Source organism: Cervus canadensis, chromosome 1, assembly GCF_019320065.1.
Source record: "Cervus canadensis isolate Bull #8, Minnesota chromosome 1, ASM1932006v1, whole genome shotgun sequence".
Taxonomy (NCBI): domain Eukaryota; kingdom Metazoa; phylum Chordata; class Mammalia; order Artiodactyla; family Cervidae; genus Cervus; species Cervus canadensis.
In genome coordinates, this window is record NC_057386.1 from 49,875,419 (window position 1) to 49,894,840 (window position 19,422).

The following is a 19,422-nucleotide window of genomic DNA, read 5'->3' on the forward strand; positions in this document are numbered from 1 at the left end:
ATGCCTATGTCAGAAGCTTTCTCTATCTCCTTTATACTTTAATAAAACTTTATTACACAAAAGCTCTGAGCGATCCAGCCTCGTCTCTGGCCCCGGATTGAATTCATCTCCTCCATAGGCCAAGAATCCCGCGTCTCATCGTTCAGTAACAACCTTTCATCTTGGGGGCTCGTCCGGGATCCTTCAGGACAAGATGGGCCCGATAATCTATGTGAGCCTACTTCTGCTGACTCCAGAAATCCTGAGTCTGCCGTTTGATCCTCAAGACAATGCCTTCCTGTCCTGGGCTCACTCCTATGCTGCATTCCACAATCGGTCTAACTGCTGGGTCTGCGGAGCACTCCCCTCTTCATCAGTGGAAGGCGTTCCATGGTGGACATCTCCACTTCAAGGAAAGGACTTTCTCCAAGTCTGCAAGTAACTTCAACAATCGCATGTGATACCTCTTCTTAAACTGATGACATCTAACAACCTTAAGATGGACTGATGTAACTATGGACATAATGTGACTTTTCATTTTGATTTTAACTTGGTTTAATGACTATTTTGCCTTACGTCTGTAACTGTATAATGGGGTTTTCTAACAGTCTAAAAGCTTTTAATTTACAAATAGTTGTCCAAGCTCCTATGAGTGCCACAGCCTCCTCCAACTATTACTTAGAGCCCCTGGATCAGACATCCTCACTATGAGGATTAGGAGAATATGTTGCCTCACCAATTTAGGGACAACGCCCCTTGTCAGCTCGGAAGCAGTTATGGAATGAGAACGACGCCCCTTTTCCCTAGGCAACATAATTCTCCTAAAAGAAAAGGGGGGAATGAGAGAGTCATTTCCTAGGCAGGTTGATAAGAAGTCTAAGGGTCCCCAAGGAGAGAGAGGTCTGGGATATTCAAGGAGGAAGAAAGGACAAACTTTTACTTTTTTTCCTCTACATTCCTTAGGATTATATAACAATAATGTATCCTGCCTGAGGACAGTCTTTGGATTAAACCCTCTGGCTAATTCTGTTATCTTAAAACATAAATTATGGGAGTAGGTCTGGTCTTTACAAGGATGTATCCTGCCTGAGGACAATCTTTGGATTAAACCTTCTGGCCAACTCTGTTATCTTAAAACGTAAATTATGGGAGTGGGTCTGGTGAGGTCTTTGCAGCCTCCAGACATTCTTTGAATTCATTGGAGAGTATATAACTCCATTGCTAATACTAGCAAAGGGGGTACTCTTTTGCCCCCTTCTGATGCCTATGTCAGAAGCTTTCTCTATCTCCTTTATACTTTAATAAAACTTTATTACACACACACACAAAAAAAAATAACAATATATCCACTCAGTATAATAACTTCAGTCATTTATGAAAAATAAGCATAGAATCTGAAAAGGCTAAGTACTGTATGATTCCAACTGTATGATACTTTGGAAAAAACAAAACTATGGAGACAATAAAAAGATTAGTCATTGTCAGGGGTTGGGGAGCAGGAAGGATGAATAGCTAGAGCACAGAGAATTTTTAGGACAGGGAAACCATGCTGTATAACATTATATTAGTGGATAGAAGTTATTTTCAAGTATGCCACATCGAAACCTATAGAATATACAACGTGGAGAATGAATCCTAATGCAAGCTATGTGGGTGGTGATGATGTATCAGTGTAGGTTCATCAACTATAACAAATGCACCACTATGGAGCAGAATGCTGATAGTTGAGGGAGGCTGTACCTGTGTTAGGTCAGAAAGTATTTGGGAAATTTCTACATATTCTGATTAATTTTTTGTGGATATAACTTCTAAAGAATAAAAGTCAATTAAAAAAAAAGGAAAAAAATGTATGTCATGCCATAATGTTAAAGTTGTTTAAAAATACAATATAAATAATATACAATGAGAACACAACCATGTAAAAGACATTCAGAGTATATATACAGATAGCATCCTGTTGACATAAGTTTTCTTTAGGTGGTAGAATTAGGCATTGTTTTTCTTCCATTTATCAGTTTACTATAATGAGCATATAAACTACTAAAATCAGATTTTTAAAAGGATTTTTTCCTATTCCTGAAGACTAAAACTAGTTCATATATATAATCTGTAGAATATTTGCAACAAGTTGAACTTCAGTAGTTTTACATTTGAGGACTTCGGTAATTTTGTTGAAACATTTATCAAAATAAGTCTTCACAAATGTATGTAATGAATACAAATTCTCACTGGAAGTCAGAATAGTTTTTTAAATTTCCTTTGACATTCATTAATCTTTAACTTTTTTTCTTATTTATTGAAGCGCTATCTGGCACCTACCATTTTAAAAAATCTTATTAAAATACCTATTAGTTATTAGTTTATCATGCATTTTTACTTACACAGTACTTGAGATCAGAGATGTTTACATTGACCCCTGTTGATCTCTTTAGGTTCTCATCATGTGACACTACAACTTGCTCATCTTTTGTGATATGGCAATCCAATTCCAACATATCAGTTCCAATTGTAACTGCACTGAAGAAACACAAAGAAAAATAATGACATTCTGAAACATAAGCAAACATTTAGGTTATGTACATTAGATGAAAAAGATAAAAAAAAAACAAGAAAAAGATCAGAGTGACATCAAAATAGCAGAAAATCCCATAATACTAAAATTTCTCAAGATTATTATTTATTATGAATAACTGATATGAAAATATTCTATGTGAACTTAGAATAAATAAGAGACTCATGTTGCCTCCTTTCCATAACAAGCAATCCCTAATCTGGCAACCCAAACTAAAGGAAAGGCTTCCCTGGTGGCTCAGTGGTAAAGAACCTGCCTGCCAATGCAGGAGACGTATGTTTGATCCCTGGGTCAGGAAGATTCCTTGGAGAAGGAAATAGCAACCCACTCCAGTATCCTTGACTGGGAAATCCCATGGACAGAGGAGCCTGGTGAGCTATAGTTCATGGGGTCTCAAAAGAGGTGGACACAACTTAGTGACTAAACAACAACACAAATATAAAGGAAAGAACACTGGACCAGAAGTTGAAATTTGGGTACCAGTTCCTACTTTGCTATGAACTTGCTGTGTAACTTTGGGCGGGTAAATGCCCCTCTCTGGGCCTATATTTCCAAAACTACAAAATGAAAGCTTAAGGAATGAAAAAGGATGCCCACTTCAGCCACTTAAATTCAGCATAGGATCAGAAACTATCAGGGAAGTTAAGCAAGAAAAAAAAAAAAGCACCAAAATTGGAAAAGAAGTAAATTCATCACTATCTGCAGATGACAAAGTCTCATATGTAGATAAAAAGGTTTCACACACTACTGAAAAACTAAAAAAAAAACTAAAAACTAAAAAAACTAAACCAACCACACCAGTAAATTTCAATACAAAACAAAAACACAAAAAATCACTTTTATTTCTGTACACTAAGAATGAAAATCTGAAAAAGAAATCGTGAAACAATTTCATTTACAACAGCATCAAAAAGAATACAAACTTAGGAATTAACTAAAGAGGTGAAAAGCTTATACAATGAAAACTACAAAACACTGTTGAAAGAAATTAAAGAAGATATAAATAAATGCACAGACACCCCATGTTCATGGCCTGGAACACTTCATTTTGTTAAGATGTAAACACTACATTGTACAGATTTAATGCAACTCCTATCAAAATTTCAGTGACTTTTTTTCAGAAATAGAAAATCTATCCTAAAATTCATATGGAAGCTCGAGGAAGCTCAAATAGCCAAAACAATCTTGAAAAAGAACAAAGTTGGAAGACTCACACTTTCTAATTTCAAACTTACTACAAAGCTTCAAAACAATGTGGTACTGGCATAGAGACAACACACAGACCAAGAGAAGACAGAGTCTAGAAATCTTAGCATATACGGCCGAATGATTTTTGACAAGGATGCAAAGACTATTAAATAGGGAAAGGGCAGTCATTTCAACAAATAGTGTTGAGAAAACTGGATATTCACACGTGAAAGAATGAATTTGAATTCTTACCTAAAATCATAGCCAAAAATAAACTCAAAATGAATCAAAGAACTGTAAGACCTAAAGTGGAAAAAAAAAAGAACTCAGAAGAAAACATACAGAAAAAGCTTCATTGAACTGGACTTGGCAATGACTTATTGGATATGACACCAAAAGCACAGGCAACAAAATTAAAAATAGACAAATTGAGCTTCTTCAAACTTTTAAAAGTCTGTGCATCAAAGGACATCAACAGACTAAAAAGGCAACTCACAATGGGAAAATCACCTATCTATCTGATAAAGAATTAACATCTACAATACACACAGAATTCCTAAACTGAAACAACAAGAAAAACAATCGAGTAAAAAATGAATAGGCATTCTGCAAAGAAGATGTGTCAATAAGCACATGAAAAGATGCTCAACATCATTAATCATTAGAGAAATATAATCAAAATACTTCACTCCCATTCAAAAGACTATTAAAAAAGAAAAGAGGGAAGGAAGGAAAAAAGGAAAAGAAAAACAAAAGCCACAATATTGATAATCCTTGCAGACATTATGCTAGGTGAACAAAAGCAAAAATACAAATATTTTTTTATTCTACTTAAACAAGGTACCTAGGACAGTTTATTTAACAAAGTATAATGGTGGTTATCTCAAATGCTAAAAGATGATGTTCTTAAAGTGCTGCACTCAATATACCAGAAAGTTTGGAAAACTCAGCAGTAACCACAGGACTGGAAAAGGTCAGTTTTCATTCCAATCCCAAAGAAGAGCAATGCCAAAGAAGGTTCAAACTACCACAGTTGCACTCATTTCACATGCTAGCAAGGTAATGCTCAAAATCCTTCAAGCTAGGTTTCAGCAGTACATGAACCGAGACCTTCCAGATGTACAAGCTGGGTTTAGAAAAGGCAGAGGAACCAGAGATCAAATTGCCAACATCCATGAGATCATAGACAAAACAAGGGAATTCCAGAAAAACATCTACTTCTGCTTCAATGACTACGTTAAAGCCTTTGACTGTGTGGATCACGACAAATTGTGGAAAATTCTTGAAGAGACGGGAATTCCAGACCATCTTGCCTGTCTCCTGAAGCCTGTATGCAGGTCAAGAAGCATCAGTTAGACCTGGACAGGGAACAACGGACTGGTTCAAAATTGGGAAAGGAGTGAGTCAAGGCTGTATACTGTCACCCTGCTTATTTAACTTATATTGAGAGTATATCATGTGAAATGCCAGGCTGGATGACTCACAAAAGCTGGAATCAAGACTGCTGGGAGAAATATCAGTAACCCAGATAGGCAGATGACACCACCCTAATGACAGAAAGCAAAAAGGAACTAAAGAGCTTCTTGATGAAGGTGAAAGAGGAGATTGAAAAAAACTGAACATTCAAAAAATTAAGATCATGGCATCCGGATGCCATCACTTCATGGCAAGTAGATGCGGGAAAAAATGCAAACAGTGCAGACTTTATTTTCTTGGGCTCCAAAATCACTGAGGACAGTGACTGCAGCCATGAAATTAAGACGCCTGCTCCTTGGAAGAAAAGCTATGACGAACCTAGACTGCATATTAAAAAGCAGAGAAATCACTTTGCTGACAAAGCTCTATATAGGCAAAGTTATGGTTTTTCCAGGAGTCATGTGCAGATGTGAGAGCTGGACCATAAAGAAGGCTGAATGCCGAAGAATTGATTCTTTCAAACTGTGGTGCTGGAGAAGGCTCTTGAGAGTCCCTTGGACAGCAAGCAAGATCAAACCAGTCAATCCTAAGGGAAATCAACCCTAAATATTCATTGGAAGGACTGATGCTGAAGCTGAAGCTCCAATACTTTAGCCAACTGATGCAAAGAATTAATTCACTGGAAAAGACCCCGAGGCTGGGAAAGATTGAGGGCAAGAGAAGGGGGCGACAGAGGATGAGATGGTTGGATGGCATCACTGACTCAGTGGTCATGAGTTTGAGCAAACTCAGAGACAGTGAAGGACAGGGAAGCCTGGCGTGCTACAGTCCATGGGGTCTCAAAGAATCAGACACGACTGAGCAACTCAACAACAATGGTGGTTACCAGGGCTGTGGGGTGAGGAGGCTGGGGAGTTATTTAACGGGTACAGAGTTTTAATATGACATGATTAAAAAGTTCTGGAGACAAAAGCTACAAACTTCTAGATATAAGATGAATACGTACTAGGGATGTAACGTATAGTATAATGACTACAGCTAACTGTTGTGATATACAGCAAAACTGTTGAGAGTAAATCCTAAGAGTTCCTTTCACAAGGAGAATTTTTTCCTTTATTCTTTTTATTGTGTCGATAAGAGAGGATGAAGGTTAGCTTAACCTACTGTGGTAGTCATTTCACAATATATGTAAATTAAAACATCATGTTGTATGCCCTAAACTTATACAGTGATTGTATGTCAATTATTTCTCAAAAAAACAAAAAAAAATTGTAAAAATGGATAGTGGTGATGGTTGTATAACAATATGATATACTTAATGCCACTGAACTGTACACTTAAAAATGTTAAGATGGCAACTTTTGTGTTATGTACATTTTACCATGAAAAAACAAAAATATTTTAATTGTCTTTCAAAAAAGAAAAAACTTGAAAACATCAGAACAGATAATTGCTAAGGCTTCTTTCCCCCTAAGATGTTATGACTGATACAGAAGGTGTACCACAGTGGTTAAGAGAACAAACATTGAAAAGAAAAAAAAAAAGTAAATATGTGAGGTAATGGATGTGTTAATTAACTTGGTGAGAATCCTTTCACAGTGTATACACACTTATCATTCATCACATTGTGACACTCTGAATACATTAAAATGTTGTCAATTATACTTCAATAAAGCTGGGGGAAAAAAAAAAAAAGCACAGACATGGGAGCCTGCATTCAAATCCTGGCTCTGCCACTTACTTGGGCAGTTATTTAGCTTCTCTATGTTTATTTGCAAAACAGTGAAAACATTAGCTCTCTACATCTCCTTCCCACCTTGCTCCTACACTCCAAGCAGCCCCATGCTCTAAATATTTCTTTTGCCTGAAATGTCTTTCATAGAAAAACAACATACAATAAAATAACAGACACAAGCTTCAACAGGCACTTCTCGAGTGAGAATTTCTAACTGGCCAATAAGTTTATGAACAGGTGTTCAACATAAAAATTCCACAGGGAAACAGAAATTAAAACCACAATGAGACAGCACTATATACCCAACAGAATGCCTAAAATTAAAAGGAATGACAATAAGTTAGCAAGACAGTGGTGCAACTGGAACTCTCATACATTGCTGATGGGAGTGTAAGTTGGTAAAATCCTTTGAAAAATATCCACCTACCCTATGACACCTCTCGAGAGGGGAACAGCAATCCACTCCAGTGTTCTTGCCTGGAGAATCCCATAGACAGGGAGGCCTGGTGGGCTATAGTCTATGGGGTCACAAGAGTCGGACACGACTGAGTGACTTAACACACACACATACACACACACACACACACACACACACTCCATGATACAGCAATTCAACTTCTGCTAAGTGTGTATCTTCTGAGAGAAATGAACTTATTTGACCATTAAAAAACATGTACAAGATTATTTCACACCTCATGGATGAATTTTACAGATATAAATTGAAAGAAAGAAAAGCCAAAGACAAAAGTATAAACACTGTATGATTACATTTATGTTATCAGGAACAGAAAAAAGTCAGTTGATTGTAATAGAAATTAAAATAATGGTTATCTAGGGGAAAGGAGTACAGGCTGGGCAAGGCCACAAGGGTGCCCTCAGAGGTGCTAGAAATGTTCTATACTTTTATTCTGGTGGTGATCACAAGGGTGTGTATATGTATATTAAAATTATTTGGGCTTGTGCACTTAAAGATTTGTGCATATTACCAAATGTATATTACCAAATATTATACACACTACAGTAACAGTTTAAAAAACAGTTTTTTAAAAATATTTACTTATTTGGCTGTGCCAGGTCTTATTAATACCTGCAGCTTGTGGAATCTAGTTTCCCCACCAGGGACTGAACCTGCACTGGGAGCAGGGAGTCTTAACCACTGGCCCACCAGGGAAGTCCCACAATAACAGTTTTGTAAGTCTTTCTTCTTCCCCTTGTCTGCTAACTCTTCCTTGTTCTTCAGGTGTAAACTAAGAAACTAGCACTTCAGGACACCTTCCCTAATCCTGCCCTGCCCCCCGCATCCCAGACTGGATTTGGTAGCCTATTTACCAATTATTTGCCAAATTGCCAGGACTTCCTGCACCACCTGTGTTTACTAAGTTAGAGTACCTACCGCACTCTTTTGAATATACCTACTTATCTTCCCCTACTTGCCCAATTAGACGGAAAGGGTGTCTGGACCATGGCTGTTTACTGTCGCATTCTTAGTGCCTGGGCACAGGACTGCTCACAGCATGTATTGAATTAATAAATGAAAAGAGACAGCTCTCTGTATATGTAAAAAGCTTACATAGCACTTTATGAATCAATTACCACAGATGACATCTTCAAGATGAAAAACAAAGTAAACGTAGGCAGGGCAGGGAGAGAGTTTTAGGGGGAAAAAACCTTTCCTTTTTTAAAATTCAAGAATGGACAGAGTCAGAGCTGAGTGAGCAGACTGAGAAAGCAGGAAGGGAAAAATGTAAAGTAGGTAAATTACGGTTTGTATAATACATTCCCTTACATTTAAATTGTTTCCCAGTGTTTGTGTATGAGGTCATGTCACTACAACTAGATAGTAAATTCCTAGTGAGGAAGGGTATTTGTTTCATATTTTCCAACGTTCACAATGTTGGGTATGTTGCAAGTAATCACACATTTCTAAATGAGCAGAATGAAGCTATGTTTTGGTTATCAATATCCAACTAGTACCTAAATGTTCATCAATGATGATCCATTGCTGCTGTTCAGTCGCCTAGTTGTGTCCGACTCTTTGTGACCCCATGGACTGCGGCAGGCCAGGCCTCCCTGTCCCTCACCATCTCCCAGAGTTTGCCCATGTTCATGTTCATTGCATTGGTGATGCCATTCAGCCACCTCATCCTCTGACGCACTCTTCTTCTACCCTCAATCTTTTCCAGCATCAAGGACCTTTCCAATGAGTCATCTGTTAGCATCAGATGGCCAAAATACTGGAGCTTCAGCTTCAGCATCAGTCCATAGTGATGATCCAAAGCCACAGTGAAGGAGAAGGAAATGGCAACCCACTCCAGTCTTCTTGCCTGGAGAATCTCCAGGTCCGCAAAGAGTTGCACACAACTGAGTGATTTCACTTTCACTTTCCATTAAAATAGTTCATTTCTTTAAAAAACAAAAACAAAGTCACAGTGAATTGTTTAGTCACTAAGTCATGTCCGGCTCTTTTTGCAACCCTGTGGGCTGTAGCCCGCCAGGATCCTCTGTCCATAGGATTTCCCAGACAAGAATACTGGAGTGAATTGCCGTTTCCTTGTCCAGGGAAATCTTCCTGACCCAGGGATCAAACCTGTGTCTCTCGCATCTCCTGCACTGTCAGGCGGATTCTTTATCACAGAGCCACCTGGGAAGCCCTAGTGAACATCATACATCAAAGAATCAATGAATCAAAGCATTCACATGGAATGGCATTGTGGATATCTACATGAAAAAAAAGTAGGCATGGTAGGATCCCACTGATGTAAAATAAAGTGTGTATGTGTGTATGTATGCACTTTATATGCCTCACAAAATTTATCTTTGGAGCCGACTACTTGAGAATTGTCTTACTTGATCTACCTCTGATGATCCAACCCCATCAGCATCCCACTCCAAAAGAACCAATGGCCACGTGCTGCTGTGTGCCAAAGTCTCACACTGCTCCCCTATTTCTTAAATAATCTTCCCTTTCAGTGCTCTGATTATCACCAGCTGTTAAGAGAAAAACAAACCTGGCTCATTAATATAATTCTTACTAAGACAGTAAATATCTATATGTGAACTGTATATGTCCTCTTCTAAAGAACATCCACCTTTGAAAAAGACTGTTTGCAATTGTGTGTTTGCTAGAACCACAGATGTGTAAAAATAAAATCTAAAAATAGGCAGAAATAGGTTTTAGGTTGGTAAAAGTATTGTTCTATATTTTAAATTTTCCTTAAATATTGTTATACTGTGTATAGTTTTTAGCGTTTATTTATTTATTTATTTTAAGAATAAAAGGGGAAAAAAATTGAGAATAAAAGGGGACTTCCCTGGTGGCACAGTGGATGGGAATCTGCCTGCCAGGGTAAAAGCAGAGGTTATCTATATTTTCCTGTATTTAAATATATATTTCCCTGTATTTAAAAATACCTATACATATTACCTAAGAAATCTTTCTAAGTGTGAAGTTTACCTTTAGCTGAAATGTTGGCTGTTTTTAGAAATGTTTAGGAATTATACAAAAAATATTTTTTATTTATTGTATGCTTACCTCTTATTAAAAAGCTAATAATAAAAAATTTAGAACAATAGTAAGTGTATCTAGGACAATGTGTAAATTATTCTAATAAAGTCATCTCAAATTCGATACACAAATAGCTGGAACACAGCGAGAAAAGAAAACTATTTTTTTTTTAATCACTTTAGCCTTCAAACTTTTCTACAAATAACAAAATGTATCTACTTCCACTGAAACACCAGACATTTTATAGCTGAATTTCTGATAAATTGATGACAAACACAGAAAAAAGTTACGGGGGGCAAGATTTCAGTATTTCTGGAAAAAGAAAAGAAAAACTCTAGCTCTAAAAGAAGTGAAATTACTTCAAACTCCACATAAACAATGCATCAAAACTTACAATAGACTTTATGTTAAAGAATTTATTTGAATCTCATGTATTCCTCAAAACATTAAGGTTATATTATTCCCACTTCAGAGATGAGATAATTAGTATTGTATTAATTAGACATTCTAAAAAATTTTATCATGAGAATCAGGTCACCGATTAATTACTTTGATTGTCGGCCAACTTACGCTTCCAGCAATTGCTAATACAATTTACTTCTTTCTTTTACCATTCATATTAATACCACTGGGATCAAACTGTCCTGTGGGTACTCACCACAGCAGCCTGGTTTAATAACCTAGTTTTATTAGCTCTTAAGAACCACACTTTACATACTCAGGGTTTATTGGCTCTTTGTGTGTGAGTGTGTGTGTCTATCTTTGTAGTACAATTTTTTAGTTTTTGGTTCCATGCTTATTATAAATGGGGTTCCGCCTCTACCTTCTGTTAACAGTCTGCTTTGGTCCTGAGTGCTCCATTCCATACACCTCTCAGTAACTGACTAGTGAGAGCCTGTTAGTACCAGAGCCAGGTTTAGGGACTGAGATGAATCAGGAAAATTCGTATTCTCAAAGAATCCCAGAAGAGCCACATTCATAACTTAAAGAAAGAAAATGAAGTCGCTCAGTTGTGTCCGACTCTTTGTGACCCCATGGACTGTAGCCTGCCAGGCTCCTCCATCCATGGAATTTTCCAGGCAAGGATACTGGAGTGGGTTGCCATTTCCTTATCCAATTCATAACTTAAGGTGTCTGTAAAATCATTTAAAAAATTTATTTATTTACTTATTTTTTGGCTGCACTGGGTCTTCACTGCTGCATGTGGGCTTTCACTAGCTGTGGCAAGTGGGCTCAGTAGTTACGGCATGTGGGCTTGGTCGCCCTGTGGCACATGGAATCTTCCTGGACCAGGGATCGAATCTGTGTCCCCTGTGTTGGCGGGCAGATTCTTAACCACTGGACCACCAGGGAAGTCCATGAAATTATTTTACAAGCCAGATTAAGTAACTTTTTATAAACTGTGAAATATAATTATTTCTCTTTGTCAGTACTAATTACTTCTTTAGCCCTACTATAATATAGTAAATATATAATGAATTAATTTTCCATATACTCTTAAGGTCCTTTCAATTTTCTAGATGTAGCCTGTCCACATAACCTCACGTTTTAACCTCAACATTTCACGATTTTAAAAGGAGCTTCTTCCTCTCCACCAAATGATAGCTGTTCTAGTCCTGATATCTTTTCAATTTTCTCATTAATTTTAACCTGGCTTCCCATACCAACTATTTATACTTTCTTCAATATCATCTTTACCTCCATGTCATAATATACATGCTTTTTCAATATACACAGATATCAATATATAAATAAGATTTAAATACATGTAACAAATAAGATCTAAGTTTTAGCTGCTCATTGTATTTTCACTATTTCTTCTTCAACTACTTCACCTATCAAGGATAAACCATACTTAAGCACAGTGTCCGTCTTTTGCCAATTATGGAGTATAACTGTTTATCTTTTTAGTATACAATACTTTGAAAATAGTATGCGTAAACAGCTTTTTCTTATTGTTCATGAAGTAGGTATATTTAAAAAAACCTTTCTAAGTGTCCTAGCGGTTACATAAATAGAATATTTATAAATGAAAGTACAATTATAAAAAGTACTTATTGACAGTATACTGATGCATAAGGCAAAACGAAACAAAAACCCAAATCATTACTACCACCAGCACCATCAAAAATATTTTTTTAAGTTTAAAAATAAAGCCTATTTGGTTTAGGTTTTACATAAATTCCAAAGTCAGTTAGCAAACAGCCATACAATTGAAGAGTTAAACAGCCTTAATATATGGAAGAGGTGCTTTCTTCTTTTAAAGTACCAGAAAAACCTCCAAAAAACTAAAGTTAAAGAAAGCTACCACATGATAGAGAAGGCTGTGGTACTTTTCAATAGTTACTGCTTGAACAAAACAATATAAAAACAAACTGCCTGAAGACAGGAAATGAAATGTATCCAGCAGGTAAAAATCATCTAAATTAGATATTCTTTGAATATCAAAACATTTTTCAGGGAATCAAAATCTTCAAAGATAAAAAAATATTTAGGTACCATCCTTAGAAATAATGTTTTATACAAATGCATCATCCTTAGAAATAGTTTATTATACAACTCAGTGTCTTAATTTCATAAATAAGAGTGGCTGGTAAAGATTTAGCAAAAAAATATGGAGAAAAACTTACAAAATAACATACATTTACATACAGAATGCTAAAACCATTCAGTCATGAGCAGTTTTTCCCCAAGTAAAATATATCACTACATCACAGACAAAAATTATCTGATAAATGATAGTCAATGTAGGTGTGTGTGGGTGTGCATGTGTGTGTGTGTGAATCACAGTGAAAACTGTTCACATAAAATTAAATATATTTTTTGTTATAGGAGGTAGCTACATAATCTCAGTAGAGAAGATAAAGTAATTTACATTATTCTGCTTCACCATCAGTGACAGGAGGAAAGAATTTGCATTTTAGGGCTGTAAGAGACTTGAGATTACAGTCAAAAGGCATCATGTTTTAGAGCAGGAAGAATAAGCAATGACGAATATAGGAGGATAGGATTTAGACCAAATGACTATGGAAAAGCAGTACCTTGGGACCTGATAACAAGAAAAAGACTCTCTCAAGTGTCTTTGAATGATGAGAAATAGAATTAAACCTTAAGCCAAGTTAGCCTGATTTATTAGCCCCAATTATGTACATAAAAATGGTTAAAAATTATATAAGAAAATATTTGCCTTAGTAAATATGGATAGTCATGTTTTTCATGGGGGTTAACTTACCACGTTTCCTGTCTTATTTTTCAGGGAAAAGAAAACAGTGTTCTCAGCATTACCACAGGCTGATGATAAGCATTTACTTTAAGACCAAGAACAAGATAGCAATCAGCTTTTGTTCTTGTCTCTCCTGCTGCTTCTCTGTGAGGTGCTCTAAAAGACCTCCGTGGGAAATATGAATGATTCAAACACTGGAAAAAATAATTTACCTTATTTTTTTTAAAAATAAGATCAATTACTCCTAAGGCTTCAAAGAAGAAAGACCAGATAAGAGGTTCAGGTCTGTGGAAGAATTACTGAGTAGACACATAATCCTACACATAAACAAGAGCCAATGTAACAGTGTTTTCCTTTCCTTTCCTTTTCTCCTTCTCTCTGAGACTAATTAGCATTATGCACAGTATGTGCCTTGTTACAAACGTCTTCTTTCAGCTCTGGCACTGTAGTGCCAAAACTCAAATCTAGATTTTCAGTTAAGCAGAAGACAAACACTTGTTGGAACACTTCAGACTAACCAAATAAAAAAAGGAGATTTTAATAAAACAGAAACAACTGTCACAAGCAGATGCTACCTGTATACGATCCTTACTCTGTGAATCTTCACTTTAATGATAAACTGTAAAGGAATGCCTTTTTATATACTTACTGTTGAAAGGCTGCCATTGTATTCTCCAAATTTTCTCCAGCACCTGTGAAAACATTAAATTGAAGCTAATTTGAATATTTATTTTCCCCAAAATTCACCTTGTATATTTCAAGTAAATCATACGTTTGGTACATATGAGGTAGATATTACAAGTATTTTAAAGAATCTAAGAGTATTTTGCATCGTTTTTAGGGGCACCAGGAAGAATCAGGGCTTCCCAAGTGGTTCGGTGGTAAAGAATCCACCTTGGTTAAGAATCCACCTGCCAATGCAGGAGATGCAGGTTTGATCCTTAGGTTGGGAAGATACCCTGGAGGAGGAAATGGCAACCCACTCCAGTATTCTTGCCTGAGAAATCCCATGGACAGAGGAGCCTGGCTGGTTACAGTCCATGGGCTCACAAAGAGTCAGACACAACTTAGTGACTGAACAAAGAAAGCATAGGACCGCACAGGAAGAATCAAAGATCAAAACACAGTCACAGCAAGCAGGGGGGTTAGAAGAACCTATATGATTTTTAAGTGTGTTAAACAGTACATTCAAAATATGCATCCTTAAATTAATTCTTAAAATATGCATCATTAACCAATGGCATTAGATTCAATGAAATAGCGAATATTCAGTAAAACTAAAAGATGACTGCATTGTTATTACTACTCCCATCATTATAGTAACTGGTGTTTCCACTCCCTGAAGTAATAAGTAATACTGAAATTACAAAAAAGGACATAGATAAAAAGTATCTAATTGCCTTTTTTAGCTAATATACTAGGTAGACTCAATTAGCATAAAATATGCAAGCCATAAGTTTTTAGATATTTTAAAACTAAAAGATTTTGGTATTACTAAATGATTAATGGAATGCACAGGAAAAATACTTTGGAAATATTCTTCCAAATATTTTGGAAAAACAGCCATTTTGTTTTTTCTTAACAAAAATAAGCACTTCAAGTTTATGGTACTGTTCAAGTAACAGCATTACAATGTTTTATATACAATAACCTCTGAACATAGTTGCAAGGGTATTCAATTTTTCTTCTTTTATATTGTTAGATTATATTTTTATTGTAACCTAATTAATAATGAACAGAAACATAAAGAATGAAGAAATAAATATATTAACCTAATGTTCTAAAAATTCTATCAATTTGGCAGAGAGAAAGGGAGACCCTTGTGAAAAAGGCCTCTTTGACTTTGGGGTCACTTTTGTAGAGTTTATGCGTAACAGAAGACTGATGAAGCAAATATAGAGAACACAGCTTTTTTCCAAAGTAGGTGGTATTTTTGAGGTTAACCGATTTTTAAAAGTCCAGTCAGTGCCTTAGTCAAAAACTATGGAAATACGTTATACACAGGTAATATTCAAGAACAGAACACTCAAGAATATCATCAAAAAGAAAAAAGTACTAAAATGGTTATTTGTAGATTAGGTTAAATTACTGACTGCTTGTTGTGACAGAAAACAAGCAAGTTAATAGGACACAGAAGCCAATTTGAAAGAGCTCTCACTGGCCAAACCCGAGACAATGTTAGAATCAAAATGATGACAGTAACAGACTTTAAACCACTGAACAAAACAGGATATTCTGAACCCATTTTAATAAACGGACTTAAAGTCTGATAAGGAATGGGGTGTTTATGTAGGTTTAAAGTATTTTCCTGCTAAAATACTAATTACAAAGAGAAAAAGAGTAACTTCACAATGTAAGTCTGGCATCTCCCACTTTCACTAAGTGATCAAAGTCATCATCATTAGTTATTTCAAGCTGACTCCTGTGTCCTTTTAATTTCCTTGCCTTTGAGTACAATAAGCAATCAGTATGGGAATTCCCTGGTGGTCCAGTGGTTAAGACACTGAGATTTCACTGCCGAGGGTACAGAACTAAGTTTCTGCAAGCTGCACACCAGAGCAAAAAAACAAAAAAATTAACAAATCAAATTAATATCAGTTATTTCCAGCAGTTGAGGTCAGAATACAAAAGACTTCTTTTCTAATGTACACTATTCTAGCCTTACAAACCCTCCATAATGACTGTGCATTACTTTTTTGATCAATTTTTAAAAATTTATTTATTCTTAATTGAAGGATAATTGCTTTACAATATGGTGTTGGTTTCTGCCTTACATCAACATGAATCAGCCATAGGTATACATCTGTTCCCTCCCTCTTGAACCTCTGAGAGAATCAAAGCCTTAAACACAGATCATATCCCTCCAAAATTCTCTTCACCATAGCATCCCAATCCTCATTCTAGAATGAATTCACTTCCCAACTCCTCCATGAAGTGCTTTTTTTCACTCACTTAAGATTACAATAACTCTTTATTACAGTCAAGAGTTCATTCTTATATATGCAATGGAATATCATTCAGCCACAAAAAGAATGAAATAATGCTGTTTGCAGCAACATGAATGGATCCAGAGATTGTTATATTGAGTGAAGTCAGAGAAAGACAAATATCATATGACACTGCTTATATGTGGAATCTAAAAAAGGGCTACAAATGAACTTATTTACAAAATAGAAATAGAGTTACAGATGTAGAAAACACACTTACGGTTATCAGGGGGTTTGGGGGGTGTGAACTGGAAGACTTAAATATACACACTGTGTGTGTGTCTTAGTCGCTCAGTTGTGTCTGACTCTTTGCGACCCCATGGACTGTAGCCTGCCAGGCTCTTTGTCCATGGAATTCTCCAGGCAAGAATACTGGAGTAGGTTGCCATTTCCTTCTCCAAATATACATACTATTACATATAAAATAGATAACTAACAAGGACTTGCTGCAAAGCTTAGGGAACTCTATGCAATACTCTATAACACTCTATATGGGAAAAGGATCTAAAAAAGAGTGGATATATGTATATGCAATAACTGATTCACTTTACTGTACAACTGATACAACACTGTAAATCAACTATACTCCAGAAAAACTTTTTTTAAAAAAGAGTTAATGCCTTAAACTAGCATTTCTTAACCATTTTGGTCTCAGGACTCTTACTGAGTACCTCAAAGAGCTTTTGATTATGTGGGTTCTATCCCTTAGAAAAGACCCTGATGCTGGGAAAGACTGGGGGCAGGAGGAGGAGGAGGTGAGAGAGGATGAGGTGGTTGGATGGTATCACTGACTTAGACATGAGTTTGAGCAAGTTCCGGGTGATGGTGAAGGACAGGGAAGCCTGATGTGCTGCAGTCCATGGGGTCTCAAAGAGTCGGACACAAATGAGCGACTGAACAACAAATCCATTAACAGCTACATATTAGAAACCGACTTCCAAATTTTAAAAATTTATTTGAAAATAACAATAATAAACCCATTACATGTTAACCTAACATTTTATGAAAAATATCTGCCAAAAAATTTAAGGAGTGGCATCTGCTTTACACTTTTGCAAATCTCTTTAATGTCTGACAATAGAAGGCAGCTAGACTTTCGTATCTGCTTCAAACATACATATCAACCTTCACATAGACAGGTGGAAAAGAAAGGTTCTTTGGCTGTAACACGGAATCTGAACCATATCATGACCTTTTTGTACTCCATTACATGAAGATCAATTTGTCCATCTTGAACTTTGAATGGATCTTTCACCAACACATGTTTTATAATAAAATGCATTGGTTTTTGGAAAATATTGATTTACTGAATCATGCTGATATTCTAAATACTGACACATTTCATTATACAATATATTTTAAAAATCACATTTATTAATAACTGATACCAGGAAAATCAAATTGGAAAGCTACTAAGTTCACTGTGGATGATATAAGTTTTTTAAAAGTCTAATTCTTGCTTAAAAGCTCAAATGTAATCATTGGCACTACCTTAATAGAAGGCAGCTAGATTGTTTTTCTTCTTTTTTTTTTGTTTTATTTTATTTTTTTAATTTTTTTATTAGTTGGAGGCTAATTACTTCACAACATTTCAGTGGGTTTTGTCATACATTTGTTTTTCTTCTAATGAAAGGCTCACTTTATTATTTTCAAGAACACATCTGTCCAATACTCAAGTCTAAATAACCAGTGTGTCAGTCAGTTTTTTAAGTAAAAATGTTCGGCGGGGTGGTGGGGGGGGAGACTAATTCATCTCAGAATTCAATCAACTTCACAAGTGCTTTTCCTCAAGACAATCATGTACATACTTTGAAGTGAAATTGCTCAGTCGTGTCCAACTCTTTACGACCCTATAGACTGTAGCCTACCAGGCTCCTCCATCCATGGGATTTTCCAGGCAAGAGCACTGGAGTGGGTTGCCATTTCCTTCTCCAGAGGATCTTCCCAACCCAGGGATCGAACCCAGGTCTCCCGCATTGTAAGCAGACGCTTTACCGTCTGAGCCACCAGGTATTTACTTTAGTATGCAACAAAAGTGTTTGTGTAATCCCACACACAAAAAAACATTTGTCACACAATACTAAAAATTACATATACTCAAGGATTGAACTTCAATAAAATTAATAACTTTCTAACACATCGAAGATATTCTTACATGAAACTGCCCTTTAAAAAAAAATCTGAGTGCATGATGCTGAGGAATATAATGGCTACTAGTACATTTTGTACCAGTATTTTTTTTTGTCCTAAAGCAACAGCAGTTTTACCCACTACGCCAATGTCACCAAGGTGAAAAAGGTAAGAAATGCCTTATAAAAATAGTTTTGACCTTGTAAGCCCATGAAAGGTCCTGGGGACTCCCAGAATTCCACAGACCACACTTTGAAAACCACTGTCTTAAACAGTCAACGATGAGATAAGTCAGAGGAGTGGTCACCTGTGGCGATGGAGGAGGGTAGATGGGGAAGGGGTTCTTATGGGATTCTAGAAATGTTCTATACTTTGATCTGAGTAACAGCTACTTGGATGTACACATACATTAAAAAAAAATAAAGCTGTACACTTAAGGTCAGTGTTGCTCTCGCTGTCGTTCAGTCGCTAGGTCGTGACTCTTTGCGACCCCGTGGACTGCAGCACGCCAGGCGTTCCTGTCCTCCACTATCTCTCGGAGTTTGCTCAAGTTCACGTCATTGAGTTGGTGATGCTATCTAACCGTCTCACCCTCCATCGCCCTTTTCTCCTTTCGCCTTCGATCTTTCCCAGTATCAGGGTCTTTTCCAATGAGTTGGCTCTTTGCATCAGGTGGCCAAAGTACTG

The 19,422-nt window shown here is 36.4% G+C and overlaps 1 protein-coding gene across 4 annotated transcripts in view; it reads right to left on the reverse strand.

The window, feature by feature from the left end:
- GDPD1 (glycerophosphodiester phosphodiesterase domain containing 1) overlaps window positions 1-19,422 on the reverse strand; it is a 54,429-nt gene that overhangs the window by 23,266 nt on the left and 11,741 nt on the right. For all 4 annotated transcript variants that reach the window (XR_006272121.1, XR_006272120.1, XM_043482765.1 and 1 more), the window contains exons 2-3: window positions 14,268-14,310; window positions 2,361-2,496 (exon numbers count right to left, since the gene is read on the reverse strand). Coding sequence is in view for 2 of the 4 variants with exons in the window: in XM_043482765.1 (XP_043338700.1) it covers window positions 2,361-2,496; window positions 14,268-14,310 (179 nt within the window). In the remaining 2 variants the exon portion in view is untranslated. The remainder of the gene's footprint in view (window positions 1-2,360; window positions 2,497-14,267; window positions 14,311-19,422) is intronic.